The 20,680-nt window shown below is 42.0% G+C and overlaps 1 protein-coding gene and 1 long non-coding RNA gene across 4 annotated transcripts; both read left to right on the top strand.

The window, feature by feature from the left end:
* Window positions 1-1,345: 1,345 nt before the first annotated feature.
* Window positions 1,346-4,604, top strand: LOC143897566 (uncharacterized). 2 transcript variants are annotated; one of them, XR_013256951.1, is made up of 2 exons: window positions 1,346-2,957; window positions 4,224-4,604. It is a non-coding gene; the product is annotated as an uncharacterized LOC143897566 (long non-coding RNA). The 2 variants fall into 2 exon arrangements; XR_013256950.1 differs by having other exon boundaries at window positions 4,213-4,604.
* An 11,981-nt stretch (window positions 4,605-16,585) lies between these two features.
* On the top strand, window positions 16,586-20,633 carry LOC143897565 (uncharacterized). Of its 2 annotated transcripts, none has more exons than XR_013256949.1 (2): window positions 16,586-19,796; window positions 20,324-20,633. XR_013256949.1 is itself a non-coding variant. In XM_077406374.1 (2 exons), exons 1-2 carry the CDS (start codon window positions 18,654-18,656, stop codon window positions 19,667-19,669), a joined length of 897 nt encoding a protein of 298 aa, XP_077262500.1. In that variant the 5' UTR covers window positions 16,586-18,653; the 3' UTR covers window positions 19,670-20,633. The 2 variants fall into 2 exon arrangements, 1 of the variants encoding a protein (XP_077262500.1); XM_077406374.1 differs by having other exon boundaries at window positions 16,586-19,526; window positions 19,646-20,633.
* The last annotated feature ends 47 nt before the right edge of the window (window positions 20,634-20,680 follow it).

Here is a 20,680-nt window from a genome sequence, read left to right as displayed (position 1 = left end):
TATTTTTTGAGGCAATATACATGTTCTCTCTGTAATTGGCGCTCTAATTTAAAGAGATATCATTTCTTTTTTGTAATTGTAATAGATCACTTGAAGCGCGACTCTTCTTTTTGATAAGGTTGAAATAACTACAAATAACTATAAATCATAAAAAAAAACAGATTTGAAAAAAAAGACCGGTAAACAAGGCCAAACTTTGCACACATTCTGATGGGACCTAAACTAATCTTTAAAAATCTTTTTTTAGATTCTAAGAAATAGGAAAATATCAGCCATTTATCCGAGAAATGGTAGGAAAGTTATGAAAATACCGTATTAAAGTATTAGAATTTATTATTGGTTTATACATACGAACCAACTATCTGCTCAATATACGAATTATAAAAAATTTAATTTTTTTTAAGTTGAATATAAACCAAATACTGTTTTATTTATGACATTTATGAGTAGCTAACGTATTCTGGAATAGCCCTTAGTCTAGCCACGCATAAAAGAAACTCACGATATGAGACGTATTACTTCCATGGTAACATGTGTGAACACTGGTTACTTGCTTCTAATAATTAACTGTTATCGATTTTTTTATTGTGATTATTAATTTATTAATTGTTTTAAAAGAATTAAATAAATATTAAATTTTAAATCAATAAAGAAATTAGAAACTGAAAAAAAATGTTTTAAAATAAAAAAAATACTTTTAAAGCAGACAGTTGATTTCTATGTAAACCAATATTAAAGTGTGATATCGTAATGCACCATTTTCGCAACTTTTCCACCATTTCGGATAAATGATAATTATGTTCGTATTTCTTAGGATTTAAAAAAGAATTTTTATAGATTAGATTTTATAGATTTTATAGATTATCCATTGCGATGCAAAATTTGATCTTGTTTATCAGTTCTTTTTGATAATTAACAAAGTTTACTCTTGGCGAATTGTTTAAACACAATTATTACTCAAACGGTACAATTGTAAACAAAAGTAAAATTACTACAAACAACTACAAACGATTCTGAAGCACATAGAAAAAAACAGATTTGGGAAATCTTGATAATTAACAAAGTGAACTCTTGGCGAATTGTTTAAACAATCGTAACTTTTAAACGATACAACTACAAACAAAAGTAAAATCACTACAAATAACTACAAACGATTCTGAATCATATAGAACAAACGAAATTAAGAAATCTTGATAATTAACAAAGTTAACAGTTGGCGAACTGTTCACACTCAACTATTACGCAAACGGTACAACTACAAACAAAAGTAAATTCACTACAATTAACTACAAACAAAATACTATTATTTTCTGTATTGAAAAATCATTTTTTTTTTTAAGTGGGGTTCCAGGTTCACGTATCTAGGATTCAAAAATATCGATACTATCGGCACCGTCAGAATTTATTCTAGCTTTATAAATGCGTTTCACATCTCGACACATATTTAGTTTTTCTCTTAGAAAGTAGAACGTTCAATTAATTTTACAATAAATTTTATTTATGTGGTAAGTAATCTTTTTCTGCCTAAGAAATACTTTCAAAAAACTTTTACTCTTTATATCTATTAATTTGAATATATGGATGCATTCACAATTTGAAGCATCCTCTTTACTAGTGACAAGTATATTTTATCTCATTATACATTGTATCGCGTACTATTTTTAGATAAAAAAATCGTGTTAGATAAAAATAAGTGTGTTGTCATAATTGTAAAAATGGAGATTTCTTCAGTTTGAAACTCTGAAGAATAAATAATATGAATCTTATTTATATTTGTAACGTATGACTAATTTTTAATCTAAAGACGCGCCCGCCACACCGCATCTTAATCGATATATGTATATGTCTTTTATCTCAACGGTATATATCTCGCGGAATCGATATCACCTCTCTAAATAGGCGAACAAAATTATTAGTAAAATATTTTTCAAACGGACAATAAATTTTGTAAATTGGAAGACTTGCAATTGTCAGCAGAAATTGCGAACACAATTGCAAATACGCGTTTCGGTGAGAAGCCGCGCGCATCGCGACGTCGCGTTGCGTCGCGTCGCGTCGGGTCGGCGGGCGCAGATCGGCGCGGCGCGGCGCGGCGCACAAGTGGTGGCACGTTGGTGGTCGTCGTCGACGACGACGACGACGACGACGACGACGACGACGACGGCGACGACGACGACGGCGACGACGACGTATGCGCGAATCTCCGTCAGTCGGCGACGGAGTTGCCTGGTTGCAGCGTGGGTGGCACGCGCGCGCGTCGGTCTGCCCGGCCAGCTTGATTCGATTAAACTTCGCCGCAGCCCTCTCGCTCGCCGCGAGCGGGGTGAGACCTCGTGCCGTGGTTGCTCGTTACGCCAAGCGTCATCATCATCCTTTCGCGCGTATGTCGGAGTCGCGTCGCGGGACGCGAATAAACGTCTCGCGACTCGCGACTCGCGCATCTGCATCCCGACGTATTCGGAGGATACACGGTCGCGGAATCGTGCCAGGATCGGCCGCCTCCCATTTGTACGTCGACACGCGGGTGCGAGAGGTAATTGAAAGAGGTAATTGAAACCTCGCGAGGTTGTTTCTCGTTTGCCGTTCTCGTGCGCGTGCGAACGGCGAAATGAGTACGCACCGATCATCGTCCTTGTGCCGAAAGCGCGGATTGTGCAAATCTTGCGGATTCGTGCCGGTGGGATTTAAAAGTTCCGGAATTTGCGAGACATCAGTTTGATGGATTGCCGTTTAATTTCCTGCGTGTGTCAAGGTTTCTCGTTTATTCCTTCAATAAACACATGTTCGTGAGAGCATTGAAATGTTGAACAATCACAAAGATTATATCAAGTAATCAGATCATTGTCACTTATTTGCATGTTTTACAAGCTTAATTGGCAAGAATTTTATATCTCTCAACAACTCAACAACAACAACGTTTTAAGGAAAAACCGATTTGTACGAGTCAGAATCATTTCGTATGTATAAAATTAAATTTTGATTTACTTTGATAATAAATTTTAACAGCACCCCTACTTTTTTGCAATCTTCTGCGAAATACGCAGGATTATTTATTTACTTCCACCTGTTCTATAATATGCGTATATTGATTTATCGGAACTCGGTCTTTGAATCTATGAAACATATTTGTGTCACGCTTTACATTTTAACGCTACTTTTGTCGGCTACTATAACGCACAACGTGGCCTGTCATTCAATGTCCGATATTCAATTACACACCTACGCTTCCTATACGGAGAGGTTGCGGAGGGGGTTCATTTTATCTGGTCATCCGCTTTCCGGAGCATTTATATCTCATATCAGAAGAACGTTTTCTCCGTTTCGCGGGACTTGGTAGATTCTTCTACGAGATATAATCGAGAAGGAATTTTTTATTCAGTCCGCGTTGGACAGCTATAATAACGTTTCGAGTATCGAATTACTGGACAGTAATAATATCATTTCAAATATCGGATTATCTGACTAATAAAAGTATTATTATTGTAATTACGGTTTATTCCAATTATTTTTATCAACTTTTCTGCTCTTTTGCTAAACGTTACGCAATAATAGAGTGTATATAACTTGTGAGTGACACTTGCGCATTATGTAAAAATTCCTGTCTTTCCGCATTAGTCTGTGTTTTGCTATGATTGTTTTTCTTTCCTTGTTATGTATAAACGAATAAGAGGAAAGTGCGCCATTAGATTATCCATACAGATTGTCTATAATAAAGACGAGAATTGCAAAGAATGATAAAATATTTTTCTGTGAATATTATAGTGAAGAGACAAAGCGGATATAACTAACAGACATAATTTACAGTCATCCAGTATTCAAAGAACGAAATTTTTTTAAATTAAACATTCTTGATTTTAAAAAATTGATAAAATTAATTAATAAAATAGATAAGTAAATTTGTTACAAAATAATAAAAAAAAATTATTTCAAAAAATTTTCATATTATTTTATTGCGTTTATTATAAATAAAAATACATTTCATGTAATGATAAATAAAACAAAAAAATTAACTTTTTTTTAAGTTAACATCTTTGTCTTTCAAATAGATATTTGTTTCAGAAAGTCTTCTATATTTATTCGTTTTTATATTATTATTTTATAGTTATTCTGTTTTTATTTTTAATTTGATATTATTTACTTTCGAAATAGCAAATATTTTATATGTTCACATAATTACTGCGTAGTAAAGATTAAACAAAAATGATTAAAAAGGTTTGTCTTAGATATTACATTGATGGTTGGAATGTGTAAATACGCTCGGCTACCGGAAACCGGAGATGAGTCTTATCGGAAGCGCATCCGTTGAAATGAAATTGGAACCAGCTTATGACGAACTTTGAATATCGCACATGATCACCGGCCTATCAAGAGAAGAACATACAAGTTCACCGCAGCACAAGCGGCATTTATCTAATCAGTCCGATGTTTTGCCACTTGAATCCTTAACTGATGGTGACATAGAAAAATCAATCTAGTTAATGATAAAGTATCTTTTAAACTACTAGTAAGTTTTAAACCACTTACGTCTTCTTGAGATTATTTTGGAATCTAAAGAATCTCTCTCTCTCTCTCTCTCTCTCTCTCTCTCTCTCTCTCTCTCTCTCTCTCTCTCTCTCTCAATTCCAAAAATTAAAAAACCGGAAAAAGCTAGTGATTATAGGCCGATTAACGTTCTGCCAGTATATGAGAAAGTTTTAGAGTTGGTGGTTAAAGAGCAAATAGAAAAATACCTAGAGGCAAATAATGTGCTCACGGAACACCAATCTGGATTTAGGAAATCGTACTCATGTGAGACGGCAATACAAGGAACAATAGATGAATGGAAATTGGACATTGCTGAAGGAAAAATGGTGGGAGTAATATTTATGGATTTAAAAAGAGCATTTGAAACTGTAGATAGAAGGAGGTTATTAGAAAAATTGTATCAGATTGGGATAAGGGGTAGGGTCTGGGATTGGTTAAAGTCATATTTAAATAGCAGAACACAAAAAGTTAGGTTTAATAGTCAGTATTCCAAGTCAATGGTAATAGAACATGGTGTTCCACAGGGGTCTGTGTTAGGTCCGTTGCTTTTTATATTGTATATTAACGACATAATTAGCGCATGTCCGATGGGAAGTAATGTGAAACTGTTTGCGGATGATACGTTGATCTATGTAATAGGAGAATCTAGTGAGGAACTTAATAGAAAGATGAATAATGCATTTTATGAGATAGAAAAATGGATGAACCTAAATAAACTAAAGTTAAATGCAGGAAAAACAAAATATATGATTGTTCGGAGTAGTAGAAAGGAAGTTAAAGGGCGGATAAGAATAGCATGTATGAATGGTGATGTGTTAGAACGCGTAGAGGTTATAAAATATTTAGGTGTAATGATTGACAGTAAGCTCACGTTTGCTGAACATTGTGATTATATGTTAAAAAAGATAGGTAAGAAAACTAGCTTCTTGAATAGAATAGGTCACTACTTGACACCGTACAGTAGACAAATAGTATATAAGGCGATTATTGCACCGCAGTTTGAATATTGTGCAACAGTGATTGTGGGAATGGGTGAGACGCAAATTAAGAAACTACAAGTGGCGCAGAACAGAGCTATGCGAGTAGTTTTGCAATGTAAGAGGAATACCAGAGTAGAACATATGCTGGAAGCTTTGCAATATATGTCAATAAGACAGAGGATATATTATAATACATGTATATTTATGTTTAAGATATTAGGAGGTTATCTACCACTTATATTGAAAGATAGGATAGACTTAGTAGGTGAAGGTAATCAGAGGGAGACGAGACAAAAGGGTAATATAGCTGTACAGTTGCGAAAAACGTGCGAGGCACAAAGAAGTGTTTTTTATAATGGTATTAAAATGTATAATGATTTACCTGCAGAAGTAAAGCAATGTGACAAAGTAGATAAATTTAAGAGAATGCTGAAAGATTATATTGCACGCAATGTTGCGAGAGTGTAAGGTGCTGTATATTTTTTTTATGTATATAAATAGCCGAGAAGGCTAATAAAGATCAATCAATCAATCAATCTCTCTCTCAGTTTTTGGAAATATTATATTAATTAAATATATTTCAGTTTCTCTCTCTCTCTCTCTCTCTCTCTCTCTCTCTCTCTCTCTCTCTCTCTCTCTCTCTCTCTCTCTCTCGAGTAAGTAGAATCAGGTGTCTGTGTTTGTCGCTCCTGCTTTTGGTGCATATTTTTGCTGTCGCAAGTGGCCTCCGGGCCGTTTTGTTGCAGGTATAAGCAGGTCTTCTGTTGCTTGTCGCATGCTTTAGTCATTTTTCATGGTACTGTCGCCTAAGTCTTGGAATCTATGCGATAAGTATTTCTGTGAATCCTAGCCTGATTCTGAAAGTCATCATTTGGAAGGACGTTGGCCCTTGTTGCGCATGTGCTATCTGATCTGCTCTTCTCTACACCTTATTCTCGTAGTGCACGTGCTGTTAGAGTGGCTCCTATTGCTATCCACGTGGGCTCTATTCTGTTGGCTGACCTGCGTGTGATACGGCTAGTGTCTCTAGTGACACCGTCACAATCTGATTGGCCGACCTGTGTGCGATCGATCTCGTGTGTCGATCGATAGTCGACAATCGATAGCAGTGCGATATCTTGGAGTGGGTTGGCTGCGCCCATGCAGCGCACGTGCAGCAGGTGTACCAAAACTATTGCTGGCTCGGCGGAATTGTGCGCGGTGTGTCAGCGTGTGTTCCACCCAGGCTGCGTTAAAGCGTATCTCGCCACCAGGGCAGCCAGTGACTGCTGTAAAACCGGGCTGTCAACCATGCCGCTTACGCCCAGGGATGCACACGAGTCTCGCGGCGTTGCTCCTCCGAGTGCGGGGGCTATCGCCCCCTCAGGCGCGCAGCCCTCTACCGATGCATTGCTGCAGTCGATCTTGCGGAAACTTGATGAATCCGATAAAAAATTCACAACCAGGTTCGACGAGTCGGATCGGAGAATCACTGCTTTCATCGAGCATCAGGAGTCTGTGAACGCTGACTTTGCACGAAAGCTCGATCAAATACCCGTTTTGGTGAAAACTGCGTCAGACCATGGAGATAGAATTGCGGCATTGGAGGCGGGTGGCGCGCACTTGTGTGGCTCTCCTGGTCACAATTCGTCTGCGGCATCGCGTGTCTCTCGAACATCTGATATTATAATCTCGGGCATTCCGGGCTATTTCACTGACAAATCGAGTGAGCTTGTTAAAAGCGTCTTTCTAGCTCTCGATATTTCTCGACTTTCTGCGGATGTTCTCGAGACCCGGGATGTCGCGGTGGGCGCGTCTGCGGCGTTCGGTGACGGGCCGGCCTCCATCTCTATCCCTGATTCTCAGGCCCGCGGCTCTAAAAAATCTATCATTGTCGTACTCAAATCGCGTGAGGTTCGCGACTATATTCTGCGTGTCATGCGTCGTAGGCGGGGTTTATCCATTGAGGAAGTTTTCTTCAAAAACATTCCCGGGAAAATATACATTAACGAACTCCTTCCTACTGACACGTATAACTTGTTGCGTCGTACACGAGAGAGAGCTAGGCAGCGGGCCTTTAAGTACGTATGGTGCAGGGACGGTCTGATCTTCGTCCGGAAGGACCAGGGTCTGCCCCCGATTTCTATTGCCTCTGAGGCTGATCTGGCTAAGCTTCAGTGACCGGCTACAGCAGATGTCGCTCCTCCTGCTTCGTCGGGTCGCCTCAGGATTGCTTGTTTTAACGCCTGCTCCCTTTCTGCCCATCTTGAGTCAATCCAGGTCTTTTTTATGTCTAATTTCTTTCACGTTATCTCAATCTCCGAGACCTGGCTTCACTCGCATATCTCCGACGATTTAGTTCGTATCCCGGGATATTACTTGTTACGTGCTGATAGGGAGGGCAGGGAGGGAGGGGGTGTTGCATGCTATATCCACGACTCGCTGCGTGCGCGGGTTTTGGCGTCGTCGCCGCCCGCTTTCTTGAACGAGCCCGAATTTCTCGTTCTCGATATTCGTGGTGATGCATGCGAGCCTCTCCTATTCTCATCGATGTATCGTAGACCTAGAGGAAAGAATTTTAGCAAATATGTTGACACTCTCACCACATTCATGCATAACTACAGAAATATTATCATTACAGGTGACCTTAATTGTAACCTCCTTGTTACTTCATACGAATCTAATTACCTCAGGGACATGGCTTCACAGTTATCGCTTAACATAGTCGATTCCCAAGCGACTTTCCACACTCGTTCATCCAACTCATGGTTAGACGTCTTTATAGTTGACAGCTTGAGTAAAGTCTCAGCGTTTCGTAAGTCTCATGCTCCCTTCATCAATGGCCACGATCTCATTGAGTTATCTTACTCTTTTCAGGTTCCGTCTCTCAATTCTCGCACCTTGGTCCGACGCAGCTTCAAAAGGTTTGATGAGCAAAAATTCTTGCAATCCCTCATCTCCGCATTGTCTTCATCCTTTCCTGAGGACTTTGGTCACACAAACCTTGGCGAGCCTGATCTTGATATCATTCTGAACACAATCACCAAAAATTTTACTGACTGCTTGGACATACACGCGCCTAGTCGCACTTTTCGTGTAACTCGCCCCTCTGCGCCTTGGCTCACTGATGATCTCTCTGCTAGAATTCGACATCGCAATCGACTCTACAATTTTGCCCGTAGATCCGGCAATATTCTCGACTTTAAAATCTACAAACTATTCAGGAACGATCTCACGGTTGACTTGAGACGAGCCAGGGAGAAATTCAACTTGGAGAGATTGAGTACAATCTCGGATCCATCCAGACTGTGGCGTGAACTTGCCAATCTTGGTCTTATCGACTCACCTCTTTCCTCACCGCTTAACCTCTTCTCACACGATCTTCTAAATGCTCATTATGCCTCCATTTCCAACTGCTTTCCTCCCTGTTCTCAATCTCAGTTCTCCGAAATAATTTCATCTATTCCACCTGTCGAGCCAACTTTTAGTTTTTCTCCTACATCTTATGACAACCTACGCTCCTTAATGGCCTCTTCATCCTCCGCTTCTCTTGCCTCTGGTTGTGATCACTTGCCACTGTACCCTATCACCTTGGCTTTGCCTTCCATCGGTAATCTTATTACATCTTTCTTCAATAGTTGTCTTAATTTAGGCTACTTTCCGTCATTGTGGAAGCGAGCCATATTACGCCCATTGTCCAAAGTTAAATCACCATCTTCTCCATCTGAAACAAGGCCCATTGCCAATCTGTGCGAGCTCTCCAAGTTATTCGAAAGAGTTTTGCACAGCCAAATCACTGATTTTATCAACTCTCACCATCTTCTCGACAATCGGCAGTCGGGGTACCGCAGAGGTTTCTCCACTCAGTCCGCTCTATTGCGACTGTTTCACGACATTAAATGCGGTGTTGATGTGGGTGAAGTCCTGATCCTTGTCCTCTTTGACTTCAGCAAGGCCTTCGACACTGTCTGTCATCTCCTTTTGTTGACCAAGCTTAGAAAATTAGGTTTCTCCAATCTTGCTCTTAAACTAATCTTTTCTTACCTTACAGGTCGCTCCCAAGCTGTTGTTGACTTGGATGGTGAGCTCTCCGATTGGCTCTCGGTCACTTCTGGTGTTCCTCAAGGATCCGTTTTGGGTCCTCTTCTGTTTTCCTTATTTATCAACGACATTGGCGCCCTTCTAAGATTCACTGAGCGCATCATATTCGCTGACGACACTCAGATCTATCGCAGATGCCTTCTTAGCCATCTCAACACTGCTCTGCAGCTCGTGGCTCACGATGTAGGTGTCATCTCTGAGTTTGCTGCGGCTAACGGGCTGACTCTCAATCTTGGCAAATCAAAGGTCCTAATTCTGGGAAGCAGGCACCAAGTTCAGCATTTAAGCATAAATGATCTTCCTCTCATTTCTGTAAATGGCACCTCCATTCCATTTGTTAGAGAGGCGCGAAACCTCGGAGTCATCATGAGCTCTGATCTTTCATGGAGAAGCCACGTTTTGCACATATCCAAGAGGGTGCACTTCACGCTGTATAAATTGAAGTTCCACAAAAACTCACTATCACACAATCTGCGTGTCAAACTTATTACCACCTTGATTTGGCCCCTCTTGGATTACTGCTCACTCGTTTACAACGATGTGTCAGACGAGCTCAACACCAAGCTTCAGAGGCTTATCAACTGTACTATTCGCTTCATCTTCAACCTTAGGCGTGACGCACATATCACCCCCCACCGTCATCGTCTCGGCTGGCTGTCGGTTAAAAACCGACGCCTGTACTTTCTTGGTGTTGAGATGTTTAAGATTACTCACGGCATGTCTCCTGGCTATCTCTCGGATATTTTTACCAGCCTTGATCCCTCCGTCAGACGTTCGTCACGTCTTGCGCTACCTCATTCTTTTCACATTCCTAACCACCGTACTGAGGCGTATCGCAGGTCCTTTCACCTCGCGGGTATCTACTTGTAGAACTCGCTTCCTATTGATGTCACTTCGTCATCGACCATCGCCATTTTCAAGCGTAAGTTACACGATCATCTTTTCTCGCGTGAGCTTAGCTCTGTTCACGATCCCATTGTGAGCCTCTCTGATCATTCATCGCTTCATTAAGAGTGTCAACATATTACATATTACATATTAGTTATAATTAGTCAAGTTAACATTACATATTAGTTATTATCAATTATTTTATCTACTTTTTCTTTCCAACCATTCTAGCGACTTTGCTTTGTAGTTTGCTTTCCGTTGCTTACAGTCTGCGCATCACCCTCAGCTTTGCGTGCATCTGCTGTTGTAATACTGTTTTTATAGATCTAATTTTGTTTTTATTGTTAATTGTTACTATTAATTGTCTACTCGCTAACTCTATTTTACATATATACTTTTTTTCTTCTTTGTAATTGCCATTTTGCCTAAAGTCATAGACTATGGCATAATAAAGACCATCAATCAATCAATCAATCAATCAATCTCTCTCTCTCTCTCTCTCTCTCTCTCTCTCTCTCTCTCTCTCTCTCTCTCTCTCTCTCTCTCTCTCTCTCTCTCTCTCTCTCTCTCTCTCTCTACATTTAAAATACATTTAAAATACCAAAGGTATGGGAAGGGAAAGTATGGTTTACGGAAGATATAAAATTGGCGGCAATTGATAGAGATAGGGCATATAGAAAAGCAGTTTATACGGGATTAGAGCAGGATTGGCGGCGGTTTAAAATTGAAAGAAATAAAGTCGTTAAACTTATAAAAGATAGGAAAAGGCAATATTATGAAAATATGATTGATGACAACAAGTCAGACTCAAGAAGAATGTGGAAGACACTAAAAGAAATATTGAAAGGTGAAGTTATGGATGTAAAAATTGCTGATAAGATAGATTTTGAAGGTGTTATCACTAATGAGGATATAAATATGGCAGACAAGTTCAATGAATATTATATTAATAGTATTGGTAACATTGTAAATAGTATTAAGCAAATAGATGATCAAAGGAGTAATAGGAGAACAATATATGGTGTTGATAATAAAGAGGTATTAGAAAATTTTAATCTTATTAATGCGAGTGAATTGGAAAGGATCGTGATGAATCTTCCGGCTAAGAAAGGGACGGATGAGGGAATAAGTGTTGACCTGTTAAAAGCAGCTTTTTGTGAAATTAAAAATGAATTTACAGATATAATAAATAAGTCATTAGATATGGGTGTGTGTCCAGATAGTTGGAAGACGTCTACGATAATTCCAATTCCAAAAATTAAAAAACCGGAAAAAGCTAGTGATTATAGACCGATTAACGTTCTGCCAGTATATGAGAAAGTTTTAGAGTTGGTGGTTAAAGAACAAATAGAAGAATACCTAGAGGCAAATAATGTGCTCACGGAACACCAATCTGGATTTAGGAAATCGTACTCATGTGAGACGGCAATACAAGGAACAATAGATGAATGGAAATTGGACATTGCTGAAGGAAAAATGGTGGGAGTAATATTTATGGATTTAAAAAGAGCATTTGAAACTGTAGATAGAAGGAGGTTATTAGAAAAATTGTATCAGATTGGGATAAGGGGTAGGGTATGGGATTGGTTAAAGTCATATTTAAATAGCAGAACACAAAAAGTTAGGTTTAATAGTCAGTATTCCAAGTCAATGGTAATAGACCATGGTGTTCCACAGGGGTCTGTGTTAGGTCCGTTGCTTTTTATATTGTATATTAACGACATAATTAGCGCATGTCCGATGGGAAGTAATGTGAAACTGTTTGCGGATGATACGTTGATCTATGTAATAGGAGAATCTAGTGAGGAACTTAATAGAAAGATGAATAATGCATTTTATGAGATAGAAAAATGGATGAACCTAAATAAACTAAAGTTAAATGCAGGAAAAACAAAATATATGATTGTTCGGAGTAGTAGAAAGGAAGTTAAAGGGCGGATAAGAATAGCATGTATGAATGGTGATGTGTTAGAACGCGTAGAGGTTATAAAATATTTAGGTGTAATGATTGACAGTAAGCTCACTTTTGCTGAACATTGTGATTATATGTTAAAAAAGATAGGTAAGAAAACTAGCTTCTTGAATAGAATAGGTCACTACTTGACACCGTACAGTAGACAAATAGTATATAAGGCGATTATTGCACCGCAGTTTGAATATTGTGCAACAGTGATTGTGGGAATGGGTGAGACGCAAATTAAGAAACTACAAGTGGCGCAGAACAGAGCTATGCGAGTAGTTTTGCAATGTAAGAGGAATACCAGAGTAGAACATATGCTGGAAGCTTTGCAATATATGTCAATAAGACAGAGGATATATTATAATACATGTATATTTATGTTTAAGATATTAGGAGGTTATCTACCACTTATATTGAAAGATAGGATAGACTTAGTAGGTGAAGGTAATCAGAGGGAGACGAGACAAAAGGGTAATATAGCTGTACAGTTGCGAAAAACGTGCGAGGCACAAAGAAGTGTTTTTTATAAAGGTATTAAAATGTATAATGATTTACCTGCAGAGGTAAAGCAATGTGACAAAGTAGATAAATTTAAGAGAATGCTGAAAGATTATATTGCACGCAATGTTGCGAGAGTGTAAGGTGCTGTATATTTTTTTTATGTATATAAATAGCCGAGAAGGCTAATAAAGATCAATCAATCAATCAATCTCTCTCTCAGTTTTTGGAAATATTATATTAATTAAATATATTTCAGTTTCTCTCTCTCTCTCTCTCTCTCTCTCTCTCTCTCTCTCTCTCTCTCTCTCTCGAGTAAGTAGAATCAGGTGTCTGTGTTTGTCGCTCCTGCTTTTGGTGCATATTTTTGCTGTCGCAAGTGGCCTCCGGGCCGTTTTGTTGCAGGTATAAGCAGGTCTTCTGTTGCTTGTCGCATGCTGTAACCATTTTTCGTGGTACTGTCACCTAAGTCGCGGAATCTATGCGATAAGTATTTCTGCGAATCCTAACCAAATTCTGAAAGTCATCATTTTGGAAGGACGTTGACCCTTGATCTTGATGCGCATGCCTGCTATCTAAATCTACTCTTTTCTACACCTTATTGTTGGAGTGTGCATGCTGTGGGGTGGTACTGCGATCCACGTGCGCTCTGTTGTTCGGCGAGCTAATACTGTTCTCTGCGATTCGATTGGCTGACCTGTGTGCGATACTGCTCTCTGCAATTTGATTGGCCGACCTGCGTGCGATCGATTTCGAGTGTCGATCGATAGTCGACAGTCGATACCAGTGGGAATTCTCGGAGCGGGTTGGCTGCGCCTATGCAGCGCACGTGTAGCAGGTGTGCCAAAACTATTGCCGGCTCGGCGGAATCGTGTGCGGAGTGCCGGCGTGTGTTTCACCCGGGCTGCGTAAAAGCGTATCTCGTCACTAGGGCGGCCAGTGATTGCTGTAAGACGGGGCTGTCGACCATGCCGCTTACGCCCAGGGATGAGCATGGACCTCGCGGCACTGCATCTCCGGGTGCGGGGGGTATTGCCCCCCCTGGCGCGCAATCGTCAACGGATGCATTGTTGCAGTCGATCCTGCGGAAGCTCGAAGAATCTGACAAAAAGTTCACGGCTAGGTTTGACGAGTCCGATAGGAGGATCACTGCTTTCATCGAGCATCAGGAGTCCGTGAATGCTGACTTTGCACGTAAACTTGATCAATTACCCGTTCTTGCGAAATCTGTATCTGATCAAGGAGAGAGAATTGCGGCGTTGGAGGCTGGAGGCGTGCATTTGTGTGGCTCTCAGCAGTCGGGCCGCGGTTCGTCTGCGGCATCGGGTGTCTCTCGAACGTCTGATATCATAATCTCGGGCATTCCAGGCTACTTTACGGAAAAGTCGAGTGAGCTTGTTAAAAGCGTTTTTCTTGCCCTCGATATTGCTCGACTTTCAGCGGACGTTCTTGAGACTCGTGATGTAGTGGCGGGCGCGTCTGCGGCGCTTGGCGACGGGCCGGCCTCCTCTTCTGTCCCCGATTCTCATGGCCGCGGCGCGAAAAAATCAATTATTGTTGTACTCAAGTCGCGTGAGGTTCGCGACTATATTCTGCGGGTCATGCGTCGGAGGAGGGGCTTATCCATTGAGGAAGTTTTCTTTAAAAACATTCCTGGTAAAATATATATTAACGAACTCCTTCCTACTGACATGTATAAATTGTTGCGCCGGGCCAGAGTCAAGGCTAAGCAATCTGCTTTTAAGTATGTGTGGAGCAGGGACGGCCAAATTTTTGTCCGTAGGGACCAGGGTCAGCCTCCTATACTTATAACTTCTGAGTCCGATCTGGCAGAACTTCACTGACCGGAGGTGGTGGATGCGGGCCCTGGTCCTGCTGTGGCTTCGCGCGGTCGCCTCAGAATTGCTCATTGTAACGCCAGCTCCCTTCCTGCCCATCTCGAGTTTATCCAGGTCTTTTTAGTGTCTAACTTCTTTCACATCATTTCTATCTCTGAGACCTGGCTTCACTCACATATTTCGGATGATTTAGTGCGAATCAACGGTTATTATTTGTTACGCGCGGATAGGGAGGGCAGGCGGGGGGGTGGCGTGGCGTGTTATATACATGAATCGCTGAGGGCGCGTGTTCTTGCGTCATCGCCTTCCGCCTTCTCGAATGCACCGGAGTACCTTGTTCTTGATATTCGGGATGGCACACGCGAGTCGCTCTTGCTTACCACCATGTATCGTAGACCGAGGGGTAGGAATTTTGATGATTATGTCGATGTGCTAACTCGAGTTTCTCATAGTTATAAAAACATCATTGTTACCGGTGACTTGAACTGTAATCTCCTTACCTCAACATATGAATCAAATCACCTACGTGACATGGTTTCTCAATTGTCTCTTAACATAGTCAAATCGCAGCCGACTTTTCACACTGGTTTCTCTGATTCATGGCTTGACGTCTTTATCGTTGATAGCTTAGACAAGGTATTGTCATTCAGTAAGTCCGATGCTCCCTTCATCAATGGCCATGACCTCATCGAATTAACTTATTCATTCGAGGTTCCGTCGTTCTCAGATAGAACCTTGGTTCGGCGTAGCTATGGGAACTTTCAAGGAGAAGAATTTATTGGAACACTCATCTCCAAATTGTCATCATCGTTTGCGCACGATATAAGCCAAATGAGTGTTGGTGAGGCGGACGTCGACGATTTTTTAAACACCATCACCAATGACTTCACTGCTAGCTTAGATTTGCATGCTCCGATCCGCACTTTTCGTGTGACTCGTCCTTCGGCGCCTTGGCTCACGGACGCCCTTAGGAGTGGAATTAGACATCGGAACCGGCTTTATAATAACGCGCGCAGATCCGGCAATTTGCTGGATTTTCAAATTTATAGGCTCTTCAGAAACAATCTTACGCTCGAATTGAGGAGGGCCAGAGAGCAGTTCCATTTGAACAGGTTGTGCACAATTTCTGATCCGCCCAGGATGTGGCGCGAGCTGTCCAATCTCGGTCTAATCGAATCACCCCTTTCCTCACCATTAGACTTTTTCACACGGGATGAACTAAACACTTACTACGCTTCTATCTCTAATCGCTATCCTTCCTGCACTCAATCACAGTTTTCCGACATCATTGTATCTATAGTGCCTGATGAACCATTATTTAGTTTTTCTCATATAACATTCGATAGTCTAAGTTCGGCGATGAGTTCATCATCTTCCTCTCGCGCCTCTGGCTGCGATCAATTGCCGCAATCTGTCATTGCCTTGGCCCTGCCTCACATAGGAAATCTGTTAGTATCATTCTTTAATCATTGTCTCAGTTTGAGTCATTTTCCATCGTCCTGGAAGAGAGCTATAGTGCGCCCACTTTCCAAAATCAAGTCACCTGGCTCTCCTTCAGATACAAGGCCTATAACGAACCTGTGTGAGATTTCCAAAGTTTTCGAGAGGATTATGCACCGTCAGATTGTCAATTTCATTACTTCTAATAATATTCTTGACGATCGTCAATCAGGTTATCGCAAGGGTTATTCTACCCAGACTGCTCTTCTTCGAATAGCTCATGACATTAGGAGCGCGGTCGATGTGGGCGAGGTTCTCATTCTTGTCCTCTTTGACTTTAGTAAAGCCTTCGACACAGTCTCTCATTTTTTATTGCTAACAAAGCTAAGGAAATTGGGATTTTCTGATTCTGCCCTTAAATTGATCTTCTCGTATCTCACTGGTCGATCTCAGGCGGTCGTGGACTTGGAGGGCGTTTTCTCGGATTGGTTGTTCGTTACCGCAGGTGTCCCGCAGGGATCAGTTCTTGGACCGCTCCTATTTTCCTTATTTATTAATGATATTGGTGCTTTTCTTCGATTTACGGAGCGCATAATTTTTGCCGATGACACGCAAATCTATCGCAAGTGCTTCTTGAGTGAACTGAACGTCGGTCTGCGGCTGGTGGCGCATGATGTGGGGGTTATCGCGGAATTTGCGGCTGCGAATGGGTTGTCGCTTAACCTCCATAAATCTAAGGTCTTAATACTGGGAGGTAGGCGGTACGTCAAGCAGATTGATTTTAACAATCTGCCTCTTATTGCGGTAAACGGCACCACCATCCCGTTCGTTACTGAGGCTCGAAATCTAGGTGTTATAATGACCTCAGATTTGTCCTGGAAGAGCCACGTCAACCATGTATCCAAGAAAGTGCATTTCACGTTACACAAGCTCAAGTTCCACAAAAACTCTCTATCATATCAACTGCGTGTCAAACTTGTGACTACGCTGATTTGGCCTTTAATAGATTATTGTTCCCTGGTCTACAATGATCTCACCGATGAACTCAACTTGAAATTACAAAGACTCATAAATTGCGCTATACGGTTTATTTTTAATTTAAGGAGGGACGAACGTATCACGCCTTACCGGCATCGTCTTAAGTGGTTGTCAGTGAAAAATCGACGTCGTTATTTTCTGGGAACAGAGATGTATAAGATATCTAAAGGCATGTCTCCCAGTTATCTCTCCGAGATCTTCATCAGATCTGATCCCTTAATTAGGCGTTCGTCACGGTTGGAACTTCCACAAACTTTTGTCATACCTAACCACAGAACTGAGTCGTATCGAAGGTCCTTCCACCTGGCCGGTATTTACTTGTGGAACTCCCTTCCCGCCGAGATTGTGTCGTCCTCATCAGTCACCGAATTCAAGAATAAGCTTTATAATTACCTTTTTTCACTCGAGTTAAACAGCGATCAGGGCTCAACTGCAGAGCCACCTTCAGTTCGGGTCTAGTTTAAGTTTAAGTTTAAGTTTAAGTTTAAGTTTAAGTTTAGTTTAAGTTGTTCATTTATGATTGAACTATGGGTCGATTCACGGGCAGGTCGTCGCATAAGTGAGAGAGTAAATGTAATTAGTTATGCTCAATACCGGGTCTCTCTCTTGTTAGACTTCTTGTTCGTTTATGTTCCTTTTGTATGTATATTCTTTCTTTTATAGTTCATGTTTTATTTGTATTTTTCTTTTATTTTAATTCTATTCTTATTTATTTTTGCTATGTATTATTCTGCAGTCTTTATATATTATTGTATCAAGATTTGCCTAAAGTCTCGACTAGGGCATAAATATAATCTAATCTAATCTAAAATCTAATCTCTCTCTCTCTCTCTCTCTCTCTCTCTCTCTCTCTCTCTCTCTCTCTCTCTCTCTCTCTCTCTCTCTCTCTCTCTCTCTCTCTCTCTCTGTGAGTATCGGCGGTTGTCTTTGTGCTTTGCTCTTGCATTAGTAAACTCTTTCGCTGCCGCAAGCTGCCTCCGGGCGTTTTTGTTACAGAATTGAGCGAATCTTTTGTTGCTTGTCACGAGTCATATTCTTCTACTTGGAGTTGGCCACTCAATTCCGAGAAATTTCGTGACAAGATCCTTCGTTCATCCTAACCTCATTCCTGGAATCACCGAGGAATTCTCGGAGTCTACCGTGCCGAGCGTTTGCCCTGCTGCGCATGCGCCTGCCTTTCTATGCATGCTCTACTACTTCTCGTGGCGCACGCTCCTGCCTGTCTGCTCCTTCTGCGCCCCACATTTGCACCTGTGCGCGCGCATGTGTGCCACCTTTCGAGCAAACTAAGCCGGTGCTAGCGTGTTGCCACCTTCACCGCGCACAGGCGTGCCACCCAGATTGTGCGCGCATAGTGACACCTGCCGTGATCTCGCTTTTCCAACCATAGTATCAATATCTGGATCTATGCAGCGAACTTGCACCAGGTGCTCCAAATCTATTGCCGGTCTGTTCGAGACGTGCGTGGAGTGCGGAAGAGCCTTCCACCCTGGTTGCGCCAGGGCTTATCTTGTCACTAAGTCTGCCGGTGACTGCTGCAGGGAGCGCTTGTCCAAAATGCCGCTAACGCCTAGGGACACTCAGGCACCTCGATCCAGTGATCTCCGCAGCTCTGCTTCCCCGGGTGTGGGGGCTACTGCTTCACCTGGTGCGCATTCGTCGACCACCGATGTGCTGCTGCAATCAATTCTTTCTAAAATCGAAGAATCTGACAAAAAATTCGCAGCCAGGCTGGACGAACTCGACAAAAAGTTTACTGCTGTATTCGAGAAATCGGACAAAAAAATATCGGCCTTTATCGGTCGCCAAGAGGCCGTGAACGCTGACTTCGCGCGTAAACTTGACCAATTACCAGACATTTTGAAAATCGTGAAGGATCACGGTGAAAGAATAGCGGCTTTGGAGGCTCGGAGCGTCCAACTGGAGAGTGCTCAGCGTGTGGCTTGCGAGTCGTCTGCTGCATCGTCGTTCTCCAGAGCGTCGGATATCATTATCTCGGGTATTCCGAGCGAGATTACTGAAGCTTCCGGTGTGATAGCCGGAAGCGTCTTCACAGCGTTGGGTATTCCTCAACTTGTCACCGACGTCCTGGAAACCCGTGATGCGGTGAGGCGTGGTGTGTCGGTCGGGGCAGACGGAGCGTCGAGCGTTGCTTCGGCTTTGGCTTCTGACGGGCGGGCCGAGGCGACTAATCGTAGGAGATCAGTGATAGTTGCGCTCAAGTCGCGCGAGATTCGGGATCACGTTCTCAAAGTGATGCGTGTTAGACGACGTCTGTCGGTGGGCGATGTTTTTGGGAGTGGTGCCTCGGGCAGCGTATACGTAAACGAGCTGCTCCCGGCCGACACTTACAATTTATTGCGTCGAACGAGGGTGAGAGCAAGGCAATCTTCTTACAGGCATGTGTGGAGCAGGGATGGTAGGATCTTCGTCCGTAAAGACCGTGGTCAGCCTCCTATATTGATTACTTCCGACGCTGATTTCGCGGAGTTTCAGTGACCCGAGGAGGGTGTGTGTCGGGTTCCTGCTGCCCCACATGACTGTCTCAAGGTTGCTCACCTCAATGCCAGCTCCCTCCCTGCCCATCTCGAGTCGATTCAGGCGTTTTTAGCATCTAAATCGTTTCACATTGTCTCAATCTCTGAAACCTGGCTTCACTCGCATATTTCCGACGATCTGGTGCGAATTGCCGGGTACTACATGGTCCGTGCCGATAGAGAGGGCAGGGAGGGAGGTGGGGTGGCCTGTTATCTACAATGACGTCACTGACGAGCTCAACACAAAATTGCAAAGGCTCATGAATTGTGCAATTCGATTTATCTTCAACCTGAGACGAGACGAGCACATTACCTCCTTTCGTCATCGACTTAATTGGCTGTCTGTGAGAAACAGACGTCTCTACTTCCTCGGAGTCGAAATGTTCAAAGTGGCCAACGGATTGTCTCCCAATTACATTTCCGAAATCTTTACCGAATTCGATCCTTCGGTAAGGCGATCCTCACGTTTGGCTCTCCCTCAGACATTTCAGATTCCTATCCATAGAACGGAAACTTACCATAATTCCTTTCACCTCGCAGGAATCTATTTCTGGGACTCACTTCCTATCGAGGTGGTGTCGGCTACGTCTGTTGCCGCTTTCTAATCCAAACTCCACGATTACCTCTTCTCACTGGAGAGGAGTGCCTATCCCCTGCAGAGCTAGTCGCCGTGTACATTGTAAATAGTAAATAGTATAGATTTTAGCGAGGAAACGTAGCGCGATTCTCCGTTTTCCGATTTTATTTACCGTATATGCTTATCTGTGGCGATTACACTCTGTTCTTCATATTTGCTTTCGTTGTATAATTATTATAATTTTTGTATCTTTTGTATATCTCTTGAGTTGCCTAAAGTTTAAACCTAGGGCATAATAAAAATCATTCATTCATTCATTC

Source organism: Temnothorax americanus, unplaced genomic scaffold (genome assembly GCF_048541705.1).
Source record: "Temnothorax americanus isolate GAGA-0224 unplaced genomic scaffold, ASM4854170v1 Scaffold200, whole genome shotgun sequence".
In the NCBI taxonomy this organism is placed as follows: Eukaryota; Metazoa; Arthropoda; class Insecta; order Hymenoptera; family Formicidae; genus Temnothorax; species Temnothorax americanus.
This window is presented reverse-complemented; position numbering and strand designations above follow the sequence as displayed.